The 21,595-nt window shown below is 38.4% G+C and overlaps 1 protein-coding gene and 1 long non-coding RNA gene across 2 annotated transcripts; both read right to left on the reverse strand.

The window, feature by feature from the left end:
- Positions 1-3,634: 3,634 nt before the first annotated feature.
- Positions 3,635-5,617, reverse strand: LOC111947708. The gene is made up of 2 exons (XR_002873601.1): positions 5,551-5,617; positions 3,635-3,839 (listed from the first exon to the last, which is right to left on the reverse strand). It is a non-coding gene; the product is annotated as an uncharacterized LOC111947708 (long non-coding RNA).
- Positions 5,618-5,654: 37 nt separating this feature from the next.
- On the reverse strand, positions 5,655-10,149 carry LOC105354518 (sarcoplasmic reticulum histidine-rich calcium-binding protein-like). Its single transcript, XM_023957931.1, has 9 exons — positions 9,844-10,149; positions 7,316-7,385; positions 6,758-6,844; positions 6,580-6,687; positions 6,405-6,509; positions 6,221-6,334; positions 6,037-6,150; positions 5,862-5,966; positions 5,655-5,791 (listed from the first exon to the last, which is right to left on the reverse strand). The coding sequence occupies exons 1-9, from the start codon at positions 9,919-9,921 to the stop codon at positions 5,655-5,657; spliced, it is 918 nt and encodes a 305-aa protein (XP_023813699.1). The 5' UTR covers positions 9,922-10,149.
- Positions 10,150-21,595: the final 11,446 nt, after the last annotated feature.

Here is a 21,595-nt window from a genome sequence, read left to right on the forward strand (position 1 = left end):
AAAACTATACAGCTGAATAGCTCTAATGTTGCTCGCCATTTTTGTTGCACCAGTAATGTTAGCTTGGGGCTGTCAGGGGCTGTGAGCTAGCAGGAGAGAGTTTAAACATAGGGATGATGGGAAAAAAAGGAAGAGTCACCCAGAACTCAGAGGTGAATTTCTGATGAACTCCTGCCGCTCTGCAGAAACTATGTCCTTGAAAATGACAGCTTTAACCATTGGGAACACTTTAAAAATGGCTCAAAAGATTATTAGAATGGGACTTTACCCCTAAACAACAGAGATGTCGCTGGCGACACCAAAATAACACGCTCTTTGACATACTGTAAATAAATCTGCGACCATCCATGAGATCAACGGGAATCTGCTGATTCTGATGCAGAGAAAAGCGTCTCAGAATCGGGTGGAATTGCATTAATTACAGTGCAGCACAGAATGTAATGTTGAGTTCTTCCTCCAAAGGCATTTTTTCTTCTGCTTCCTGTTTCACTAGGATTAGAATGAAGAAACACTCAACTCAACACGCAATTTTTAACTTAATTTTCTTTGTACATGTCCTCCATCATGTTAGTAAACACAGTTTTCATCGTAGAAGGTCTTTCGGAAGCAGAAATGAAAATGCTCATTCTGGGTCAGGGACATGGGAGCATTGATTAGGCTGCAAGTCTGAGTTCTCCTCCTGTTATTTCACTGTGACGGCCTGCTGGCACCCATTTTTGAGCCACAAAGGATCCTATAATGGATGTTGTCTCTGTTGGGCTTTTGTAGCAACACTGCATCAAGTCTGGTTTTTAATCCCAACCAAGACTCCCAGCTCCTCCTCCTCCTGTAAAGATCATTGAAACTGAACAGACAGGAAACTTTCCCTTGCTCATTTATTGATGATTTTCTGTCCAGACATTTTCTACAAGTGCTTTAGATCAAGTGTCAGGGCTATCGCCACAGTCTCTTTCTGCGGCCCCCCTTAAATGGGGGGCGGGGGAGCTTGCAGAAGCCATGCAGAGGCTTCTGCTCTCTGTGAGTGTCTTCACGTCTGTTGAATCTTACTCACATTTACGCGGACAAATGCTTCTTAATAAACAGCTTTTTTTGTCTAATGAGGTGTTTCTAGATTGTGTAAGCATGTGCTCTTCTGACTACATTACACATCGCTATTTTAACCCTTTGGTGTTTTCCTTTTTCCCATTAGCAGGTCTAATTTTACTTACTGTCCGCACTTTCATCACACTAAGCTTGTGAAGACGTTTTTTTTTTGCCCGACCTAAACCCTGACGCTATGTGGTATAATCCTATATTTTGTGGTTGCTGGATTTTAAAATTAAATCCCCACAGCCTTATGAATAAGTCATTTTCTCAGGCTGCCTACAACCCAACACCTCGTCTTCCAGCCGTTGATGGTATAGGCCACCGTGTGAGTTGAGAAATCAGTCAATCACTTTTTTTTCCTCCACAGCAATTATGCCGTCAAGCATAAAAGTACACATCTGCTTTTCTGCAGAACTTGACTCAGCTTAATCAGTCTTAAGAGAACCACGTTGATATCTGACACATGTCAAAAGAAAATATGAACCCAAACATGTTAGAATATGAACACAAGAATGACAAACACTCACCGGCCTCTTAAGCCTTGCTAGACCATGTTGGACCCCCTTTCGCATTCAGCACTGCCTTAATCTTTGGTGGCATAGATTCTGGAAACAGTCCTCACAGGGTTTGGTCCATGCTGGCATCACACAGTTGTTGCAGATTTGTCGACTGCACATCCATGATGCCAGTCTCCCGTTCCACCACATCCCGAAGGTGATCTATTGGTTTGAGATCTGGTGACTGTGCAGACTATCTGAGTTCAGTGAACTCGTTGTCATGTTCTAGAAATCCATCAGAGATGATTCCAGTTTTATGACATGGCGCCTTATCCTGCTGGAGGTGGTCATGAGAAGATGGGGACACAGTGGTTATTAAGGCATGGTAGGCTGTGGTGTTGGAGCCATGCTTAGGTGGTCCTAAGGCAGGAACGGCGAACAAGTTTGACATCAAGAGCCAAATTTTTTCACTGACCTGCCAAGACGTACACACACAGACACGCAATTAAAGCCATATTATTTCCCATAACACACTCCTCTCCCTACAATACAACAGCAAGTATTGTACTTGTGTTTATGTCAACGAAAGTGTCCACCCTCAATACACACATCAAATGCAGCTTAGCCAGAGTTAACACAGCGACCACCTTGGAGTTTAGATACCCCCTACACACACACACACACACACACACACACACACACACACACACACACACACACACACACCCATTCTTGCACATACTACATAGTGAGGTCCAGGGAAATCGCCAGAGAAGTGAGGACCAGCCTTTCTGGTTCACTTACATGAGTGTAAAACGCCCTTTTGGACACCAGAGGTCGTCCTTTTTAACAATATGAGGTTAGATTCTGGGTAACATTAAGTTTTTGATAAAAGTTTTAAACTGTGTAAGTGAGGACCAGCATGGAAAACACACTCCAGGTTTTTAGTTTTCCTGTGGATGAAATATTGATGTTAAAACTTAATTCCAGGAGAGAGTTATGGTACAAAAATTCTTTATAATCAATTCTACATTTGTTTTAAGTAATTGATTTTGCAAGAATTGATTGTAAAACGGACTATGCATGCTTTCAAAGAAAAATAAAATTCAATTACAGTATTTTCAGGCTTTTTCTTTATTGAACACCTTTTAACAGCAAATCTGCTCATAGTAAAAAAACATAAATCCTTTAAAAAAGCATAAATCTTTTAGAAAAACAGAAATCTTTTGGAAAAACAGAAATCTTTTAGAAAAACAGAAATCTTTTAGAAAAATATAAATCTTTCAGAAAAACAAAAATCTTTTAGAAAGATATAAATCTTTTAGAAAAACAGAAATCTTTTAGAAAAATATAAATCTTTTAGAAAAACAGAAATCTTTAAGAAAAATTTAAATCTTTTAGAAAAACAGAAATCTTTTAGAAAATTTAAATCTTTTAGAAAAACAGAAATCTTTTAGAAAAATTTAAATCTTTTAGAAAAAAAGAATTCTTTTGGAAAAACATTAATCTTTCAGAAAAACAGAAATCTTTTAGAAAGACTTAAATCTTTTGGAAAAATATAAATCTTTTAGAAAAACAGAAATCCTTCAGAAAAACAGAAATCTTTTAGAAAAATTGAAATCTTTAAAAAAACTGAAGTCTTTTAGAAAGGCTTAAACCTTTGGGAAAAATATAAAACCTTTAGAAAAACAGAAATCTTTTAGAAAAATATAAATCTTTTAGAAAAACAGAAATCTTTTAGAAAGACTTAAATCTTTTGGAAAAATATAAAACCTTTAGAAAAACAGAAATCTTTTAGAAAAATATAAATCTTTTAGAAAAACAGAAATCTTTTAGAAAGACTTAAATCTTTTGGAAAAATATAAAACCTTTAAAAAAACAAATCTTTTAGAAAAATATAAATCTTTTAGAAAAACAGAAATCTTTTAACAAAAAATAAATCCAGAAACATAAATATATTGCACTTAAAAATAATAGAAATTGTGCATTAAATTAAGTAACATTAAATTAAAAGAGCAAAACAGGATAAATAATCCTAAATCATATTTTTCTTTTTCACTTTAATGATTTCATTGTAGACGAAGTATCTTATATCTTTCCATGACCTGTTTTTTAGTTCAGGAGACTCCTCGATGCAAATGCTGCAGTCAGTTTTTCCTGGTACCCTTCTAAGTCCAATAAAGCCGGCCATCTTTTGTGTGACTGCAGTTCTCTCTTCTTGGCTCCATGGCTTCTTAATGATTGCTCTTGGCAATTCTACAAATAAAAAAGAAAGCAAAAGAATTGAAGAAAAAATCTTGCAAAGTTTGTAAACAAATTTATAGTTTGAAAAGTCACATGTTCTATTTTTCTCAAATCTCTGTTATTCTCAAAGTAGCTTGGGTAATTACATGACTACAGTAGGTGACCAAATATGTTCATAACATTTTCTTCAAAAACTAAAAATAAAACACAACCAATGCTTGAGTCTTAGCCCAACCTTCTGCAGATTTCATCTTCTTTTCTGTAAAAAGCCAGACTCAGACATTTATTTTACTTAAGCTTCCGGCCCTTCGGCTTCCCCTCTGACTGCTAAAAAATACTTAATAGCGAGCACCAACTAGTTCCAATGGTTCCTAAGTCACTATAGCCGAAGTTTGTGACCCTGCATGGTGAAATGGCATCAGCTGACTCAGAAGCGGCCAGAAAATATTCTGATAGCTGAGGAAGAAAATCATGGAGAATAATTATCATCTGGATGAATAAATGGTGGATGAACACGGCCTCTTCTGGAGGAAGCCACGCTCAGAAACACGCTGCTGTCAGACTGACGCGCCATGGCCAACGCTTAAATCTGCAGGACCTCTCGCACTAAACTGATGAAAGAGGAAACACGGCTCCTGGTTTTAAGGCACAGAATGACAGAGAGACAGTCCTAATGTGTGTTATAAATTACACTACGGTCTATTTCTGTGAATAAAATAAAAAACTATTTATGTTCAGCAATATTCCAATGTTCTTTAATGAATGTTTCACAAAGCATTAAACATGTTTCAGAAGGTTTCTTGATGTGGAAGGATCGGTGACGGGCATTCTTCGGCCGCAGCAGGGGGTGGGGTTGGGGGGTGGTTCTCCGTATTCACGGGTGTGTCTGGTCCCTATGGTCCCTAACCCCAGCGAATATGGGGGGAATACTGGGATAATTAAAGATCAGTACAGTATTCCCTCCATATTCATGGGAGTAAGGGACTGGAGACACCCAAGAATCCACAGAATCTGCAAATACAGGAAACCACCCCAGCCCACTGCGGAAGATTGTCCGTCACCGATCCTTACTCATCAAAAATAGACTGTACCGTACTGTACTTTATAACGCACATTAGGAGTGTCAATCTGTCTCTCTGTGCCTTAATACCAGGGGTATGTTCTTCCTCCTTCATTAGTTAAGTGAGAGCTCTGCATCTCTTCGCCGCGAGGGTGTTCCACGTCCCGCTGTGCCACGGAGGAGAAGTGCTTTACTTCACGTGGGTGTGATCTGATGCACAGAAGTTTACATTCAAATGTATATAATGAATTTTTGTTTTATGCATTATGCATACATTTTAATGTAAAACACTAAAATTTGAGAATTCATTTCCATTCATTTTCTATACCCTTTATTCCCTTTCGGGGTCACAGGGCTGCCGGAGCCCATCCCGGCCACTTGGGCGAAGGCAGGGGATGCCCTGGACAGGTCGCCAGTCTGTTGCAGGATTTGAAAATACTATAATTTAAACTTTAAATGTACATTTTTAGATGAAATGTTCTCTTAAACTTGTCCTTTTCACAGCAATTAGAAATATGTTTATATAGACATACTGGAACTCATCTTTTGTAACCTGACCCTGCCTCTGTTTGCCTGCCAGCTGCCCGATCGTTGCCTCGATTTTTGCCCACCAGTGTCTCTCCTCCGAAGATCTTTTTTAAGAGTTAAGATCTCCAATCTTACCTCTTTTCTTTGAAATCAACTTTTTTTTCTTTTGTCCACCATAGCTGGAGACCTGCCCGCCTCCATCTGAGAGAGATATAATTAATACAGGTCTTAAATTACAGTTAATAACTGAGGTTTTCAAAGCTTAACGCACCATCATCGTCATCATCGTCATCGCCACCATGATGTTTCGGTGCTTCCATTATGGTGTCTCCTTTTTTCTTTCGTCCACCAGAGCTTGAGGCCTGCCCGTCTCCATCTAAGAGAGATGTAATTAATACAGGTCTTACACTACAGTTAATAACTGAGATTTTCAAAGCTTAACGCACCATCATCGTCATCATCGTCATCGCCACCATGATGTTTCGGTGCTTCCATTTTGGTGTCTCCTTTTTTCTTTTGTCCACCAGAGCTTGAGACCTGCCCGTCTCCATCTAAGAGAGATGTAATTAATACAGGTCTTAAACTACAGTTAATAACTGAGGTTTTCAAAGCTTAACGCACCATCATCGTCATCAACGTCGTCATCATCATCGCCACCACGGTGTTTCGGTGCTTCCATTATGGTGTCTCCTTTCTTCTTTCGTCCACCAGAGCTTGAGGCCTTCCCGTCTCCATCTAAGAGAGATGTAATTAATACAGGTCTTACACTACAGTTAATAACTGAGGTTTTCAAAGCTTAACGCACCATCATCGTCATCAACGTCGTCATCATCATCGCCACCACGATGTTTCGGTGCTTCCATTATGGTGTCTCCTTTCTTCTTTCGTCCACCAGAGCTTGAGGCCTGCCCGTCTCCATCTAAGAGAGATGTAATTAATACAGGTCTTAAACTACAGTTAATAACTGAGGTTTTCAAAGCTTAACTCACCATCATCGTCATCATCGTCATCGCCACCATGATGTTTCGGTGCTTCCATTTTGGTGTCTCCTTTTTTCTTTTGTCCACCAGAGCTTGAGACCTGCCCGTCTCCATCTAAGAGAGATGTAATTAATACAGGTCTTAAACTACAGTTAATAACTGAGGTTTTCAAAGCTTAACGCACCATCATCGTCAACGTTATCATCATCGCCTCCACTCTGTTTCGGTGTGTCCCTTTTGGTGTCTCCTTTTTTCTTTCTTCCACCAGAGCTTGAGGCCTGCTCGTCTCCATCTAAGAGAGATGTAATTAATACAGGTCTTACACTACAGTTAATAACTGAGGTTTTACAAGCTTAATGCACCATCATCGCCATCATCATCGCCACCATGATGTTTGAGTTCATCCTTTTTCTTTTTTTCACCAGAGCTTGAGGCTTGCCTGTTTCCATCTGAGAGAGATGTAATTAATACGTTAATACATTATGACCTGATGAGATATAAATCTTGTTTTAGTTCAAATCTTTGTAATATTTTAAAGGCCTAAACCATGCAAAATCTATTTTTAGAGCATTTGTGTTTTAAAATGTTAATTCCTCACTATAAAAAAAACCCAAAATGGTATTTTGATCCATTCACACATTTCCGAGTATTCCTCTAAAAACCTGAACTCTGACCATCAGCCCCTCCTAACCCAAGTAAATAAGCGCATTCTAGCGAACTGACATAGACCAGTGAGAACAGCCCCTTCTAGGCAGAATCTTCGCTGCCAGCACCCCCCCTTCGTAGGCTAACACAGACCAACTATTAGGCCCTTTAATGCTGCTGTATCATTACATGATGACCAGTGGTTATCTGCATCAAATCTACAGAAGGAAGTAAATGTAAAAAGCAAACAAAAAAAATCCAAACATCAGTCTTACCTGATGAGATGCATTCTTCAGCTGCTGTATGGCATTCAGTTCGATCAAGATCTGCCATAGCAGCCTCCAACTGCAGGACAGAGAAAAAAAGGCTAAATCAAATTGTTATTGGCAGCCTGAATTAATATAGGCTGCAAATAAAAAAATACACTTAAACCATGAACTTCATGAAGTGATGAACTTCTTTCAGTTCACCACTCTACTCCCCTCCTGAGGTTTATATTTGGTATATTTAACACATGAAAACAAAGTCAATAGCAGTACATAAAGGTGGACCTGTGGGCCATATGAATTCAGAGGATATCAAAGCTTCATTAGGTTGACAACTAAACAAATAACATAAAAATGTACATACACAAAAAATATTTTTCATCTGCTAAAAAACTGCTGCAAATTCAGTAAAACTAATATAAAATAAAGTGACATCAGGTAAAATTAAAGCCATAAGCGGCGTTGTATGGCCCGCAGATGCAACCCGCCTTCCGCGCCCAACTCTTCGCACCACTGCTGCCCTCACCGCCCTCACTTGCCACATTTGATCAAGTCTAGTCAAAACTGCTTACTCTAATTATTCTAACTATGCTATCTATGCTAATGTAGCTAAAAGTGCTAGCGTAGCTAAAAGTGCTAGCGTAGCAATCAGCGTCATCAACTCTCTCAGAAAAACACATTGCTCAAAATGCTAATGATGCTAAGTATGCTAGCTATGCTATTTTGGCTAAAGTGCTAGCATTATGATCAGCATCATCAACTCTCTCAGAAAAATATATTACCTAAAATGCTAATTATGCTAACAAGTCTAATGTGGCTACAAGTGCTAGCATAGTGATCGCTATACGTCATAAGATGGTAAAAAACCCACTTTTTTCAAAATGACTGCTTATCTGTTAATTTTATCTCCATAGCAACCATTTTGTGTTTTGGTCGCCTCGGGATGATGAACAGATCGACGTTAGTTTCAGACGAATCGGTAAAAGTAAACTTTTTGTTGTCCTTAGCAACAGTGGTTTTGTGCTAGACACGCCCAGATTCCTTATATGTCCATACCCAGTGTTTTTCAATGTATTCAGTTTCAGGCATGAATGCATGCATTCAAATTTTCACAGTATTCCATTGAGCAACATAAGAGTTATAACAGTGCGCCACTTTGCTAGCTCACCACGTGCACGCCGTTCAAAAACTACAACTTCTAATTCCAACAGCATGCCATTGAAAAGGTTTCAAGATGATCGATGAAAATTCCAACGACAAGTTTATGTTTGAATCCGGTGGTAAAGGTGTTTTTTATGGAAAATTCAAGATGGCGGCCTTTTCCAGGGGTCAAAGGTTGACGAAACTCCAGAGGTGATTGTAGACTTACGCTAGGGAGTTGCGAGTCAAATTTCCTAAAAAAAACAATCGCTTGAAAATAAGTTAATTTTTCCATATTGTGTAAAACGCAAAAATCTCAAAATGGCAGATTTTGGCACAAAATGGCCGCCAAATCATAGGTCATGTCGCCATCAAATAATTTGGCCTATTTGAAATAAAGATATAAATTAACATTCATTGTACATAAATTATGGGAGTCAAATCTACAACAGCTAAACCATGGGTCTGAAAAATCTAAAAAAAATTATTAAATATATAAAAATGAATGAATTTTCAATGTTCACAGTAATTAAACTATCAGAATATAATATTTTTCAATCGAATATATATCAATTTTGATATATTTTAATCTGACAGGAGCACATTCAAGTTCCTTTAAAAATAAAATTGTGTCAAAAAATATCCTACAGCAGTCCATTTATTGGCAGTTGTTATAATGCATTTCTCCCAATTAAGAACTTTTCTTCTAAACAGAAACTGCTGGTTCAACATACGATAAGAGTGTGTTCTTTAAACCTAATCTAAATATAAACAGTTTTGATAATAGATTTAATCATCGTTAATCATCTGACCTGTGCATTTTGGAAAATTGATAAAACCCATAAGGCCTCTTAATTTAGTGTCATGTCAGGTGTGGTTAAAAACAGATTTATTAAACTATGAAGAGATAACCAAAATAACTCTAATATGGTAACAACATGTAACTTACAAACCTATTATTTATGCTCAATAAAAAACATATTAGGCTACTTAGAAGCTCCATGTAAAAGCTCCTGCTGAAATAAATCAAATAGAACAACTTAAATTCATGACTAAAATTCAAGAAAGATGATTGAGCACCCCCCCCCCCCCCTTCTCCCATGCACCTGGCTCTTAGCTGTTGCCGTGCAGACTTACTTCTCCTCCCCCACTGGATGAGCTTGTTTGAGCATTTTTGTGAGTCATAAAACTCTCAGTGGGAGAATAAAAAACAAAATAAAGATTCTCAGCTTAAAGAGTCAAATTTTTAACATAATTGAGCTGTTTTAAAGATTTAATAATCTGCATGCCCTGGTTTTCAATCATAACTTGTTGGGTTTCACTTAAAAATAAAATATAAATTGAAAAAAACAAACTATTTAAAAATACAAAAAACATTAAATAAATTGTTTTCTTACCTGTGCCTTTTCATGCCTTATTTCACACTCTCCATGGTGAGTCTGCAACTTCTTGATCCCCTTTTGAAAACGCTCCATCTTGTCACTAAGCAGCTCCCTGCAGGTGTGGACTTTTGCCCTCACTGCTCTCTGGCAAAGCGCTGTGATTGGCTGATTCTGATGGGCCCATTAATTGAGCGGTGGAGGAGGGGTGACACCCTGCTACTTCATGAAGCCTAAAACTCCTCACTGAGTTTCCAGATATTGTTGGCCGTTTTTTCTTTTCAAATTAAATAGATAGATCAGAGGTGCTCACACTTTTTTGGCGTGTGAGCTAATATATATATATATATATATATATATATATATATATATATATATATATATATATATATATATATATATATATATATATATATATATATATATTTTTTTTTTTCAGAATAAAATACTGTTTAATACATGTAGTAGCTTTTTTGACATGTGAGCTCATATATATATAGACATATATACGTATATGTCTATATATATATATATATATATATAAATATATATATATACAGTAAATCCGCATTTTTCGCGGGGGTTATGTTCCAAAAAGAACCCATCATGGGCAAAATCCGTGAAGTAGAAACCTTTTTTTTAACAATTATTATACAATTGAATACTCTATTATACATTGAAAAGAAAGAAAAAAACATTTTACAGGCTCAACATTTTTATTTGTGATACAAACATTTTGTATCACAAATAAAAGTACTTTAGAAACTTTTTTCAACAAATAACTTCTGTACTGTACTGTCAAATAATAATTTTAATCATCGATGTGAACAGTAGGGTTCAAATTGCAGAGATAAGCACTGCCCACCGCGACCCGAGTAATTGGATTAAATGGGAGGAAATTTAAAATGATTTTGAAAAAAATACAAAGTACAGTGGGACAAAATAGTGACTCAGGTGTATTTCACTGCTCTTCAGACTGAGCCGCTGCATCCTGACTCCGCTCTGTAGTGTTTTCTTCTTTTGCAGCCCGCGGTGCCGCAGGTGCTTTTGCTGGTCCACAGAGTTTTTTCGACATTATGGGTTTTGGAGAAACTCCAAATTGCAACAGTATTTGCACGTACGTAATGTAAATTTGGCAAGCTGTTTTACGTACATGTACATATTATACTGCAATTTTATTGACTCTTTGCACAGCCTACACCTTGGGTCTGGTCTGGTGTGGTAGATCTGAACCTCTATAGGTCTTACTTAGAAGCCAGCACAATGGCAAAAATAAGACCCAGGCAATAAACAGCTACGCACTGCCATTTATCAGATACCCTGCAGGAATAATAAGATGGCCAAAGGAAGAGATACAGACCACGGATGTTAAAACATGAAAGCTCCTCACCATGCATGGAGGGTTCCATCCCAAATCCAGCACCCTGAGACTGTATGCTAGCTGCAAGGAAGAAGACCGAAGACTAGTGAGCGTAGAAGCCACTATCCAGGATGAAACATCCAAGATGCATGAGTACATCAAGCTCAAGGCCCCAACTGACAGTGTGCTCAGTGAATGTCTCAGGCAATGGAGAGCAGATGATACAGTGCTGGAGGACAGATCCTCATGGGAGGACAAACCCCTGCATGGGATGTACCACCAGACAATAACTGAAGTGGCTGACATCAAGAAGTCTTCCCAATGGCTAGAAAGGGCTGGCCTACAGGACAGCACTGAAGCACTCATCCTGGCAGCTCAGGAAAAAGCTCTGAGCAGCAGAGCCATAGAGGCTCAGATCTACCACACCAGACAAGACCCAAGGTGTAGATCTACCACACCAGACCAGACCCACGGTGTAGGCTGTGCAAAGAGGCGCCTGAAGCAATCCAGCACATAACTTCAGGGTGTAAGATGTTGACTGGGAAAGCATACATGGAGCGCCACAATCAAGTGGCTGGAATAATATACAGGAACATGTGTGCAGAATATGGACTGGAAACCCCAAGGTCAAAATGGGAGAAACCTCCAAAGGTGATAGAGAATTAGAGGGCAAAGATCCAGTGGGACTTCCAGATCCAGACTGATAGGATGGTAATGGCGAACCAACCAGACATTGTAGTGGTGGATAAAGAACGGATGAAAGCCGTTGTGGTGGATGTGGCAGTGCCAAGCGATGGAAATATCAGGAAGAAGGAACATGAACATGCTGCAAACCGTGTTTTGGGGGGAGCATGGCATTTCTAAAGGACTGCTGGCACCGTTGGAAGCGTGTGCCGCGGAAAAAACTGCTTCCTCTGTGAGCTCAGGTCCATCAGGGGGGTATGTGCAGTGACATATGTATCAGAGGTTGTTCGATTGGCTGTTCTGCATGTCAATCAAGTCCCATACTTCTTGGAGGATTTTGATTTTCTGACTGATTATTTAGAAATATATTTTTTATTTATCTTTGGTGGTCTGCGATCTACCCTCATGTCCTTGAAGATAGACCCGTCGATCGCGATCGACGTAATGAGCAACCCTGAGATAGAGATAGACATACAGATATATGGTCAGATAGATAGATATATAGTCAGACAGACAGATAAATAGAGAGACAGACAGACGGACAGTCAGATAGAAAGATAGACAGACAGATGGAGAGAAAGACAGACAGACAGACATTAAAAAATGTAGGCCTAAGTAAGTAATAAATATATATAAAGAGTAAGGGTAAAGGGGCTGCTTGTGAGTCACTCTCAGTCCAATACTAGCTTGGGTTACACGTGCAAAATGTCTTTGATTGGATCTAAAATCGTATTACATATGAACATGAGCCTATGTACATGTAATGTACATGGGACCAGAAAAACTTTATCTGATAATAACAATCGTTTACCTATGCCACATTTTTGATCGGAATAAATCATTTTGACATGAGCAGAACTGTCAAATACCGTAATAATATAAACGACTGTAGAAGAAGAAATTGGAGTTCCGTTGTAAACAAACAAAACTGCAGCATAGAGCAAGATGATCTTCTAAACATTCTTTTATTATTGTTGTGATTTTAATTAAGGGCCATTTTATTATGTGCAGCCAGTGCTTTATTCTTGGAAGCACAGACCCAGAAGAAGGGTTAGGTTTAGGTTAGTGAGTGCTAACAGCATTTAGCCTAGGATGTACTTAAAACCTATGCGGTCAATGCCACAATGTGCTTCTTGGCTGCACTTAAATATGTGGGAATAACATCAGCCATTATTTTGTCTGGACACGAATGGTAACACAAATCCACATGATTCTTTGCACGGTTTCTCAGGACTGTGCGTAGTGAAATTTCTTAATTCAAGTGCCACCTCCACCAGCTCACACACCATCTCAAAGCCGCTCCTCTGCTCTGAGACACAGTTCCCCTGGGAGACACAGTTTTCCTGAGTCCGGCAGCTCGATCATGCAGAGCATGACAGTGTGCAGTGCACACGGTAACAAAGCACTTTTCCCTGCTCACACATAAGAAGCTATGAGTCTGTCTGCTCTGCTCAGAGACATGGTTAGCAAACTCAGAGCAGCCAGTCGGTCCTCTTTGTGCTCCAAAGCCTCCTCTGGAGCGCCACACCGTCTTTGCACGACGTAAAAGCCAGTGCAGAAGTGAACCACAATAGTAATTAATTGTTTGTATGCAATTGGCATAACCCACCTATCTCAAGGAAATTTTTATCCGAATGAGTCTGATCGGGTCAGAGTATTTGGCGTGTTTACATGACGCATTTTTATTCTTATCAGGCGTTGATTCCAATTTCTTTTGTCCATGTAAACACAGCTACAGTTCCTTCATTCACTATCTAATGTGGGTTAATGGAATACAATTTTACTCTTTATTTTGTGCATGTTAAACAGCTATTGATAGGGAAAGAAGCTACTGTACGTAATTAAGTCACTTTTTTTACTGTAAAGTTTTAATGTGATGATCTTGGAAAATATGAGATTCATGAGATTTCAGCATTCTTGAATTTGCAGATCAACCTGCTGGGCCAAACCCCTCTCCACCGTTCAATTAATTGCTATCTATTTATCGGTCGATAGATAGCTGTGGTCCATCTTCTCTCTAAACGTTGTTCTCTCCAGTTTGTGGCAAACTACTTGAACTCCTGACCTCACTGTGTGCCGCAGCACTCTGATTGGCTGATTTTTGGTCGACCATTAATTGAATGGTGGGGGAGGGGGAGGCTCAGCAGGTATTTCTCAGAAGTCATCAAACCTAAAACTCCTTATCAAGTCTCCAGATATTTTCGAAGGGGATTTATAATTATTTTTCTGGCAAATTTAAACTCTATACAAAGGAACAATGAGTTGTTGTGCAAACTGTTAGACTAAAATATACATTTGTATCTCTAAGGCACTTGCTTTTTTGCGTTTTATAGGTTATTTACTATCTTAGACACAATTTAATAAAGGGTTGAAACAATTCAGGTCCTGCAGTTTTTGACTGGACCTGGTCGTAGATGGTCTGAGTGTGAAAAATGTGATAAATAAATAATGTTGAATAAAGGAGGCACTATATTCCTAGGACTGGGACATCCGCGTCAGGACTCTGATCAGAGAGCACAGGACAGATGAGCGGTTTAAACTTTTATCTTCAGTTTTCTTCAGTTTTTACAGAGCTCACAGCCTTGCCACATGTAGCCTGCCTGCTCCCCTCCCTCCCTCTGTTTTTTCCTTAGGACCTTGCTCGTCCAGATACACGCCTGAACAGAATGTACTAAACAGAGAGTAATTCACAGCAGTGCCTGAACAAATTATACTTAGCAGGTGGAAATTTACAACAACAACCCTATTTTACATTTTCACAAGTCAAATAAAAGGTTTCAGAAATCAGTTTGAAAATGTAGGGGGTGGGTTTAAAAAAAATAAACATTTGTTTTTGTACAACCTTACAAAGGGCAAATATGTTGATTATCTATTAAATTTGCTACCATATCAAACATGTTTTTGACAAGTTCAAGAAATACAACCACAATAAGTATAACAGGGTATTATGGTCTTGATCCTGTGGACAAGATCAGCTGCACCTTTAAGAAGCCTGCCATGGATCATCAAGGGGGCGGAGCTTAAAAGACCAGATGACCTAAAACAGGAAGCCTGGGCAAATTAAAAATGTTTGGCTGGGATTGTTAGCCGTGTTTTAGGATTATGCTTGACGTCCCAGGGCCATTCCAATACAAGCTTTACACCACTGGATTACGTTTTTGTAGTTCTCTCTGTGAATGGGTTATTGCATTTTTTTTTCCTTCACTTTTTTCCTTCCCATTGGATACAAAATTCACAGACTTGGAAAGAAGATGGTGAGATCAAGTCTGTTTATTTTGTTTATTTATGAGCGGTATTTCCAAATTTACAAAGTGAATGGTGGTGTATATATGGTGGAGTATATTTTGCTTAATGAACTGCTTGAGGGGTGGAGGGTGGGGTTATTATTGTTGATACATTTGAGACAGCTGATTTGTTTTTGACCATTATGTTTACATTTTTTACTCGCACATTTAATCAACTTAGTATTTAATTGCTTATCTGTGTTTTCTGCGGGAGAGCAGAGGGAATTGTTACAATTTCCATTTGCTTATATACTTTAGTTTATTTTATTTACTTTTTAATAATCAAAAGTTGAAAACATTTTGACACATTTTGCACCACTATAATAGGGTGCCCCTTAAACATCTCCATATTCTTAACTATAGTTCAGTTGCAGATATTACTGACCTTGTTTGGGGAGACCCAGGTTCAAACCCCACCTCAGGGTATTTTACATGATGGCTCATGCCAGTCTTCATACACTTTATGAACTTATTTCGTACTACAATAATCACAACCTTAATCTTCTAAACATTAATGCCCCCCTTAAAACTAGAACTGTCTCTTTCAATGTAACTGCCCCCTGGTTTACTTCCACCCTCAGGAAACTAAAATCAAGTGGACGCCAACTGGAAAGACTCTAAAAGCGGCCTCTATACCCATAAAGACACGTACTCCTTCTCCTCTACAAAGACTCAATTCCCAATGCCAAATCTACATATTACTCCAGCTTAATAAACTCAAGTGAAGGAAACTCCAAAACCCATGTCTCTATACTCTCAAAGATAACAGAACCTCCAAATTTCCTCACCTGTTCAGCTCGGATTTCTGCAACACCATCGCAACCTTTTTCACTTATTTTATTTATTTCAATAAAACCCTGGTTCACATCCAATTTCCCCAAACTAAACAGCAGTAAAAAGAACTTTTACTTGTAGGCACCAAGTCCAGTCTAAGTAAAATAAATAACATAATCCCTTTTGACAACTCCGTCATCTTCCCCTCCCCTTCAAGTTAAGTGCCTGAGTGTCATCATCACAAACTTCAACTAGTTCAAAACTATGCTGCTTGCATCATCATACAGTGCTCCCCGATCCATCATATCACACCCATACTCAAGCAGCTTCACTGGCTACATGTCCCCCACTGAATCACCTACAAAATCCTCCTTCTAATCTACAAAACCATTCATACCCCCCCCCCCCCAAACTCTCAGATCTCCCTCAAGTTTTAACTCCCACCCACTCCCTTGGGTCGTCATCCTCCCCTCAACTTGTTATCGAAAGTGCTCACCTTGTGGAGAAATGGGCATTTAGTTGCTCTGCCCCACAACTCTGGAACCCCTCCTCCCCGACCTCCGGATTATGGACTCACTCCCTCTCTTCATCTCCAGCCTCAAAACTCACCTTTTCAGACTAGTCTACTCTTCCTGACTGGACTGCATATTCTTTTTAAACTTTAAACTTAACGTCTTTTAAATCTGTGCTTTTATCCCTTTTCGGCGACCTTGAGTTCGAAAAAAGGCACCTGATTAATAAAATGTATTATTATTATTACTAAAAAATTATGCATTTATCATGCATTTATTAATACTTACAATTGTTAAAAGTGTCCAGACTTATTGGTCAGTGGTCAATTCAGATTAAAAAAAAATGGAAAAATTATTTTTAATTCCTAATAGAAAATGATTTGCTTCAGTAATTTGATATATTCTAACAGTTTATTGCTCTGAACAGAAAGGATCTCTTGTAGACTCTTCTGGTCGGGTCTGAAGGAAACACTGATCCCCATCGCAGGAAATCTGTTGAAGCTTCTGACTGATGACACTGTTTCTAAACCACTTAGTTGTAAAGATAATGCTCTGTTATGGATTATCTCCCTATTATGGTGTATCTATCCTCTTTCCCACAATGAGCTCTAATAATGAATATAGTTGTAAACGTTAATCAGTTCACATCAACCAATTTATGAATCAATGCTATGTATTTACTGAGGAACTAAATCAAAATATGTGAAATGGTTTTGATATGATCAAAAAGCACTCTTGAAGAATATGACAACAGATATTTACAACAAATGACCTGTTTTAGAAGTCTCAACCAATTTGACCACTGGCTTCTTTTAGCACTGGCTGGGCCACTAAGTCTTTTTTGTTAATAGTGCAAAATGCAGTCCTGTACCTCCTCTTCTAATATACAATGTCTAAAAGATGCTTACAAAATTTCTTAAATTTTACAGTATAAATACCAATAATAATAATAATAATAATAATGTATGTGAAACCCCATACAAGAAGTGTAAAGAGGATACATTACATTAGCGATTTAATTAAAAAATTAGCGATATTTAATAAATCTTTAGATTTTAATTTTAAAACTGAGTCACATTAGGTATATTTCTAAAAAAATTATATTTTTATATATATATATATATATATATTATATATATATTATTTTTAAACTATTAAATATTAAGCAAAGCATGCTTTTCTAGAGATGCCATTTTCAGTTAATGGACCATCTTGATGTAATTCCCGATTAGACCTGTAGTTGGCCCCAAAGTACGCTTTTACAACAGCAGTGCCTAAAAAAACTGTAGGGGGAGATCATGAGCAAAGTCTGTGTGAAAATTCAGGTGAAAAAAATGCACTTTTGGCCAAAAGTGGGGACTTCTGGGAAAATGAGAGGGAAGCATCTATGGGCAAAGTAGAGCAGTTTTCAATCAAAAAAAAAGTGAGAACCGGCAAATGTCCTCACTTCCAGAAATTGACCTCACTTTGTTGGTTAAAAACTCTCGCTGGTCCTCAGTAAGCAGTAAGTGCAAGAACACCCACACACACACACACACACACACACACACACCCACGCATGTGCACACACACACACATACTCTCTCTCTCACTATCTAATTCTCTGACTCTCTCTGACACAAACAACTACTCAGTGACGTGCAGTGAGGTTGATGCTGGTGAGGCACTGACTCCTCTGAAGTCTGATTTACGATTGTAAGAACGGAATATTTCACCATTCATCCAACAGTATTTAACTGGTAATTCTTTGTAACTCAACATTCCTCTTTTAATGACACTTACACCAACAAATACACAAACATCTGGACAGAGCATCCTTCTGGTGTCTGAGTAATTCATATTCACAATAAACACATTACATTTCAGATGTGTGTAGCATAAATTTTATTTTAACCTTCATTAAAAATGTTGCTTTTATAACTTTTTTTTTAATTTAAACAATTGAATTTTTGCATGAAAAGCTGATAATTGCTGGAATATTAAAATATTGTAATGACTCACGCGAACATCATTGTAGTGGGAAAACATGCACTGAACTGCAGTTTAACTGGAGGCTGTTTAAGAAATTTCTGTGCCTCTCCTTTCCGGTTTCTTTATTTGAACACATTCACAAACAGCCAGTCAGCATGGACATCACTTCTGCTCACAGCCCCCTGACTCATGGATTTACACCCAAGATTTTCCACTTCCCATGAGTCTTGGGGGCTCAAGGCGGGGCTAACCCCCAGGTCGCTACACTATTCACACAAGCATGCCCTGTCAGGTGTGTTTTCCAAACTGCATCTCAGAATTTCTTACCTTGCTGGAGTGATGCAATGATGATCTCAGTGGGATTTCTGGCATCTCCTACAAAGCCTCTGCAGATCAGGTTTTATTCAGTTGTAGCCATTCTGAGCAGTCCCTTTACGTCAGTGTCAGTCAACGGACCAATGCCTTGATTTCATGTGTTTCAAGGTAATAAATAGGAACCCGCAGACATACTGTATATTGGGGAGAACGCCGACAGCAGCTTGAGAGCAGCTCTTTGACATACGGGTATTTTTCCGTTCTCCAAAACGTAACAGGGCCTTCTTTCAAAGAGATTTCAGATCAATCATCTCCGGTTTGCTCGCTGCCTCATCAGTGACAAGCGGGGATCTCAGGCAGTCAGTCGTTGCATTAAAGGGTCGATGAGAAAAGAGATCAGCGGTTGCTTCCGCTACAGGTCTGCAAACCGCAAAGTAAATTTCCGTGCAGTTGTGCAAGCAGCGTCACGTTCTGCGCTTTATTCATTTGGATTGCAGCTTTCTGCTGTGAGCTCCACAAGGAAGGAAAGTGGGATGATGACCGTTTTTGAATGTGTACTTTGAAAAGCTTCAACTTGTTAATAAAGGAGACAATTTGTGTCAGATCAAGAAGAGTTTTTTTATTTTCTCCGGGATACGTTTTGTTCTTTTCTGCCATGAACTTTTTTACTGCTTCCAAAAGCTCATAATAATAAACATAGTGACTTGCCATTTCGGTCAGTGAAAAAAGTAAGAATCTTCCCATTCTTCCAGAAACGTCCTGTACTTATCTTTATACTCTAAGTTAAGCCATTTTGACCATGAGGGTACATTCTGCACCCACATGAAATGTTTACTTATTTTTTCACGGTAACCCGTGCAAACGAACAGCGGTCAGTTATGTGTCGGGAACAGCACTAAAACACACACACTGCCAAATTACTTTTATCATTATTTATTATGTATGTTTAATACCCTCTGATGGATTTGAGTGTGGTTTAAGAGGGAAAAACTATTAAATGAGTCACAGAATATAGAAAATATGATGAGACACAAAGAGCCGCATGCTTATTGACTGAGAGCCAATAAACATTACACCACACCCACTAGCCTGAACCGTTGATAGGTGGCAGGATGGATCCATGCTTTCATGTTGTTGACGCCAAATTCTGAGCCTACCATCCGAATGTCACAGCAGATATTAGGACTCAGATAACGTTTTTAGAATCTTCCATTGTCCAGTTTTGGTGAGTCTGTGTGAATTATAGCATCAGTTTCCTGTTCTCAGCGGACAGGAGTGACACCCGGTGTTGTCTTCTGCTGCTGTAGCCCATCTGCCTCAAGGCTGGACGTGTTGTGCGTTCAGAGAAGCTTTTTCTGCAGACATCGCTTCTGACCAGTTGTTATCATGGTTACCGGTATTTGGCATCAACGTTGCTTTTCTGCCAACAGAACTGCTACTCATTGAATATTTTCGCTTTTTCTGATCAATCTCTGTTAACTCTAAAGATGGTTGTGGGTGAATATCCCAGTGGATTAGCAGTTTCTGAAATACCAGCCCGTCTGGCACCAACAACCATGCCACATTCAAAGTCACTTAAATGAATTTTCTTCCACATTCTGATGCTCGATTTGAACTGCATCAGATTGTCTTGATCATGTCTACATGCCTAAATGCACTGACTTTCAATGTGCAGTACCTAATACAGTGGCCAGTGAGTGTATGTTTCAAATTCCATCTAAAAAACCCAAAATACTCCACACAAGAGAAGTATTTAAAAAATATATATATATATATTTTGGACTTTTTTGTAGAAGTAGTCCCGTCATTAGGGGCTACACAGACATGGAAGTGCACATGCAGAAGTGGTCAGCTTTTCTTCCAGATTGTGAAATGATTGACTGGTGTATCATATGTCTTTGTTGACAGCCTAGAGACTCTTCAGTGTTAAACAAATTGAGGGTAAAACAGTGAATTTTTTTGGTCAAGACTTGTTTCTGCTTCAAACTGGCCACTGCATCATCATGACTTAAGTTCACAACGATAAGAAGTGAGCCATTTGAGCGTTTGACATCCACTTATGGTGAGGATTTGATCAACCACCACTGTGGTGCTCTGAAAACCACAAGCCCACTTTTACCTACAGCTTGAAGTTTCTAGAAATGATTTGCGTGGTGCTTGGGGAACTATTTTCTCCACAAAAGCCCATTTCAAGCTACGAGTGTTTCAGTTGATGCAAAATGACCATAAATACTTGAGTGCCCAATGATTCAACATTTTAAATTGTTCTGTTCTGGAAATGACTCACTTTTTGACTGGTTGTTGGATCACAAAGGAGCTAAGTTTTGAAAATGTTTTATTTTTATGTTGGTGGCTTTACATATGGTTGAAAAATCTCCAATCCCAGTAAAAAAGTGTACGTTAACATTATCAAAATTAGCCTAGGTTGATTAAAATGTTCTGACAGCACATCAATGATGCCAATCTCCTGTTCCAAAACATCCCAAAGGTGATATATCCAGCATTTACCACTTAGGGTAAATACACCTTAAGTAACTTCTTGAGTACAATATGCACCTAAGAGTGGTGTTACTGAACAAAAGGGATTTCTATTGTATTTTCATGTTGACATATTAATAGTCTTCTTTGAATATTATAATTGGTTATAGAAAAACAATTGTTTAAATTAAACATTTGTAATCTGGTGTGTTTAAAATTCTTGCTGTACAACTCTGTACAACAATATTTTTTGCAATCCTGATCCAACAAGTTTTAGACTATAAAAACACATATGTTCTTTAACCTGTACGTTTAAAACCTGTAAATCTACCTTTACTTCATTTAAGTTTGAGTATAATCTACCTTACTCTGTTAAAACTAAAAATTATTTT

The sequence above is a fragment of the Oryzias latipes genome, chromosome 8 (assembly GCF_002234675.1).
Source record: "Oryzias latipes chromosome 8, ASM223467v1".
NCBI lineage: Eukaryota > Metazoa > Chordata > Actinopteri > Beloniformes > Adrianichthyidae > Oryzias > Oryzias latipes.

Excerpts from the sequence above, each read along its gene's own strand:
- LOC105354518 (XM_023957931.1), bottom strand. The coding sequence starts at position 9,921 with ATGGAGCGTTTTCAAAAGGGGATCAAGAAGTTGCAGACTCACCATGGA. Across the intron at positions 6,688-6,757 it reads CGATGATGATGGCGATGATG|ATGGAGACGAGCAGGCCTCA; the intron begins GTGCATTAAGCT and ends CATCTCTCTTAG. Across the intron at positions 6,335-6,404 it reads TGACGATGATGACGATGATG|ATGGAGACGGGCAGGCCTCA; the intron begins GTGAGTTAAGCT and ends CATCTCTCTTAG.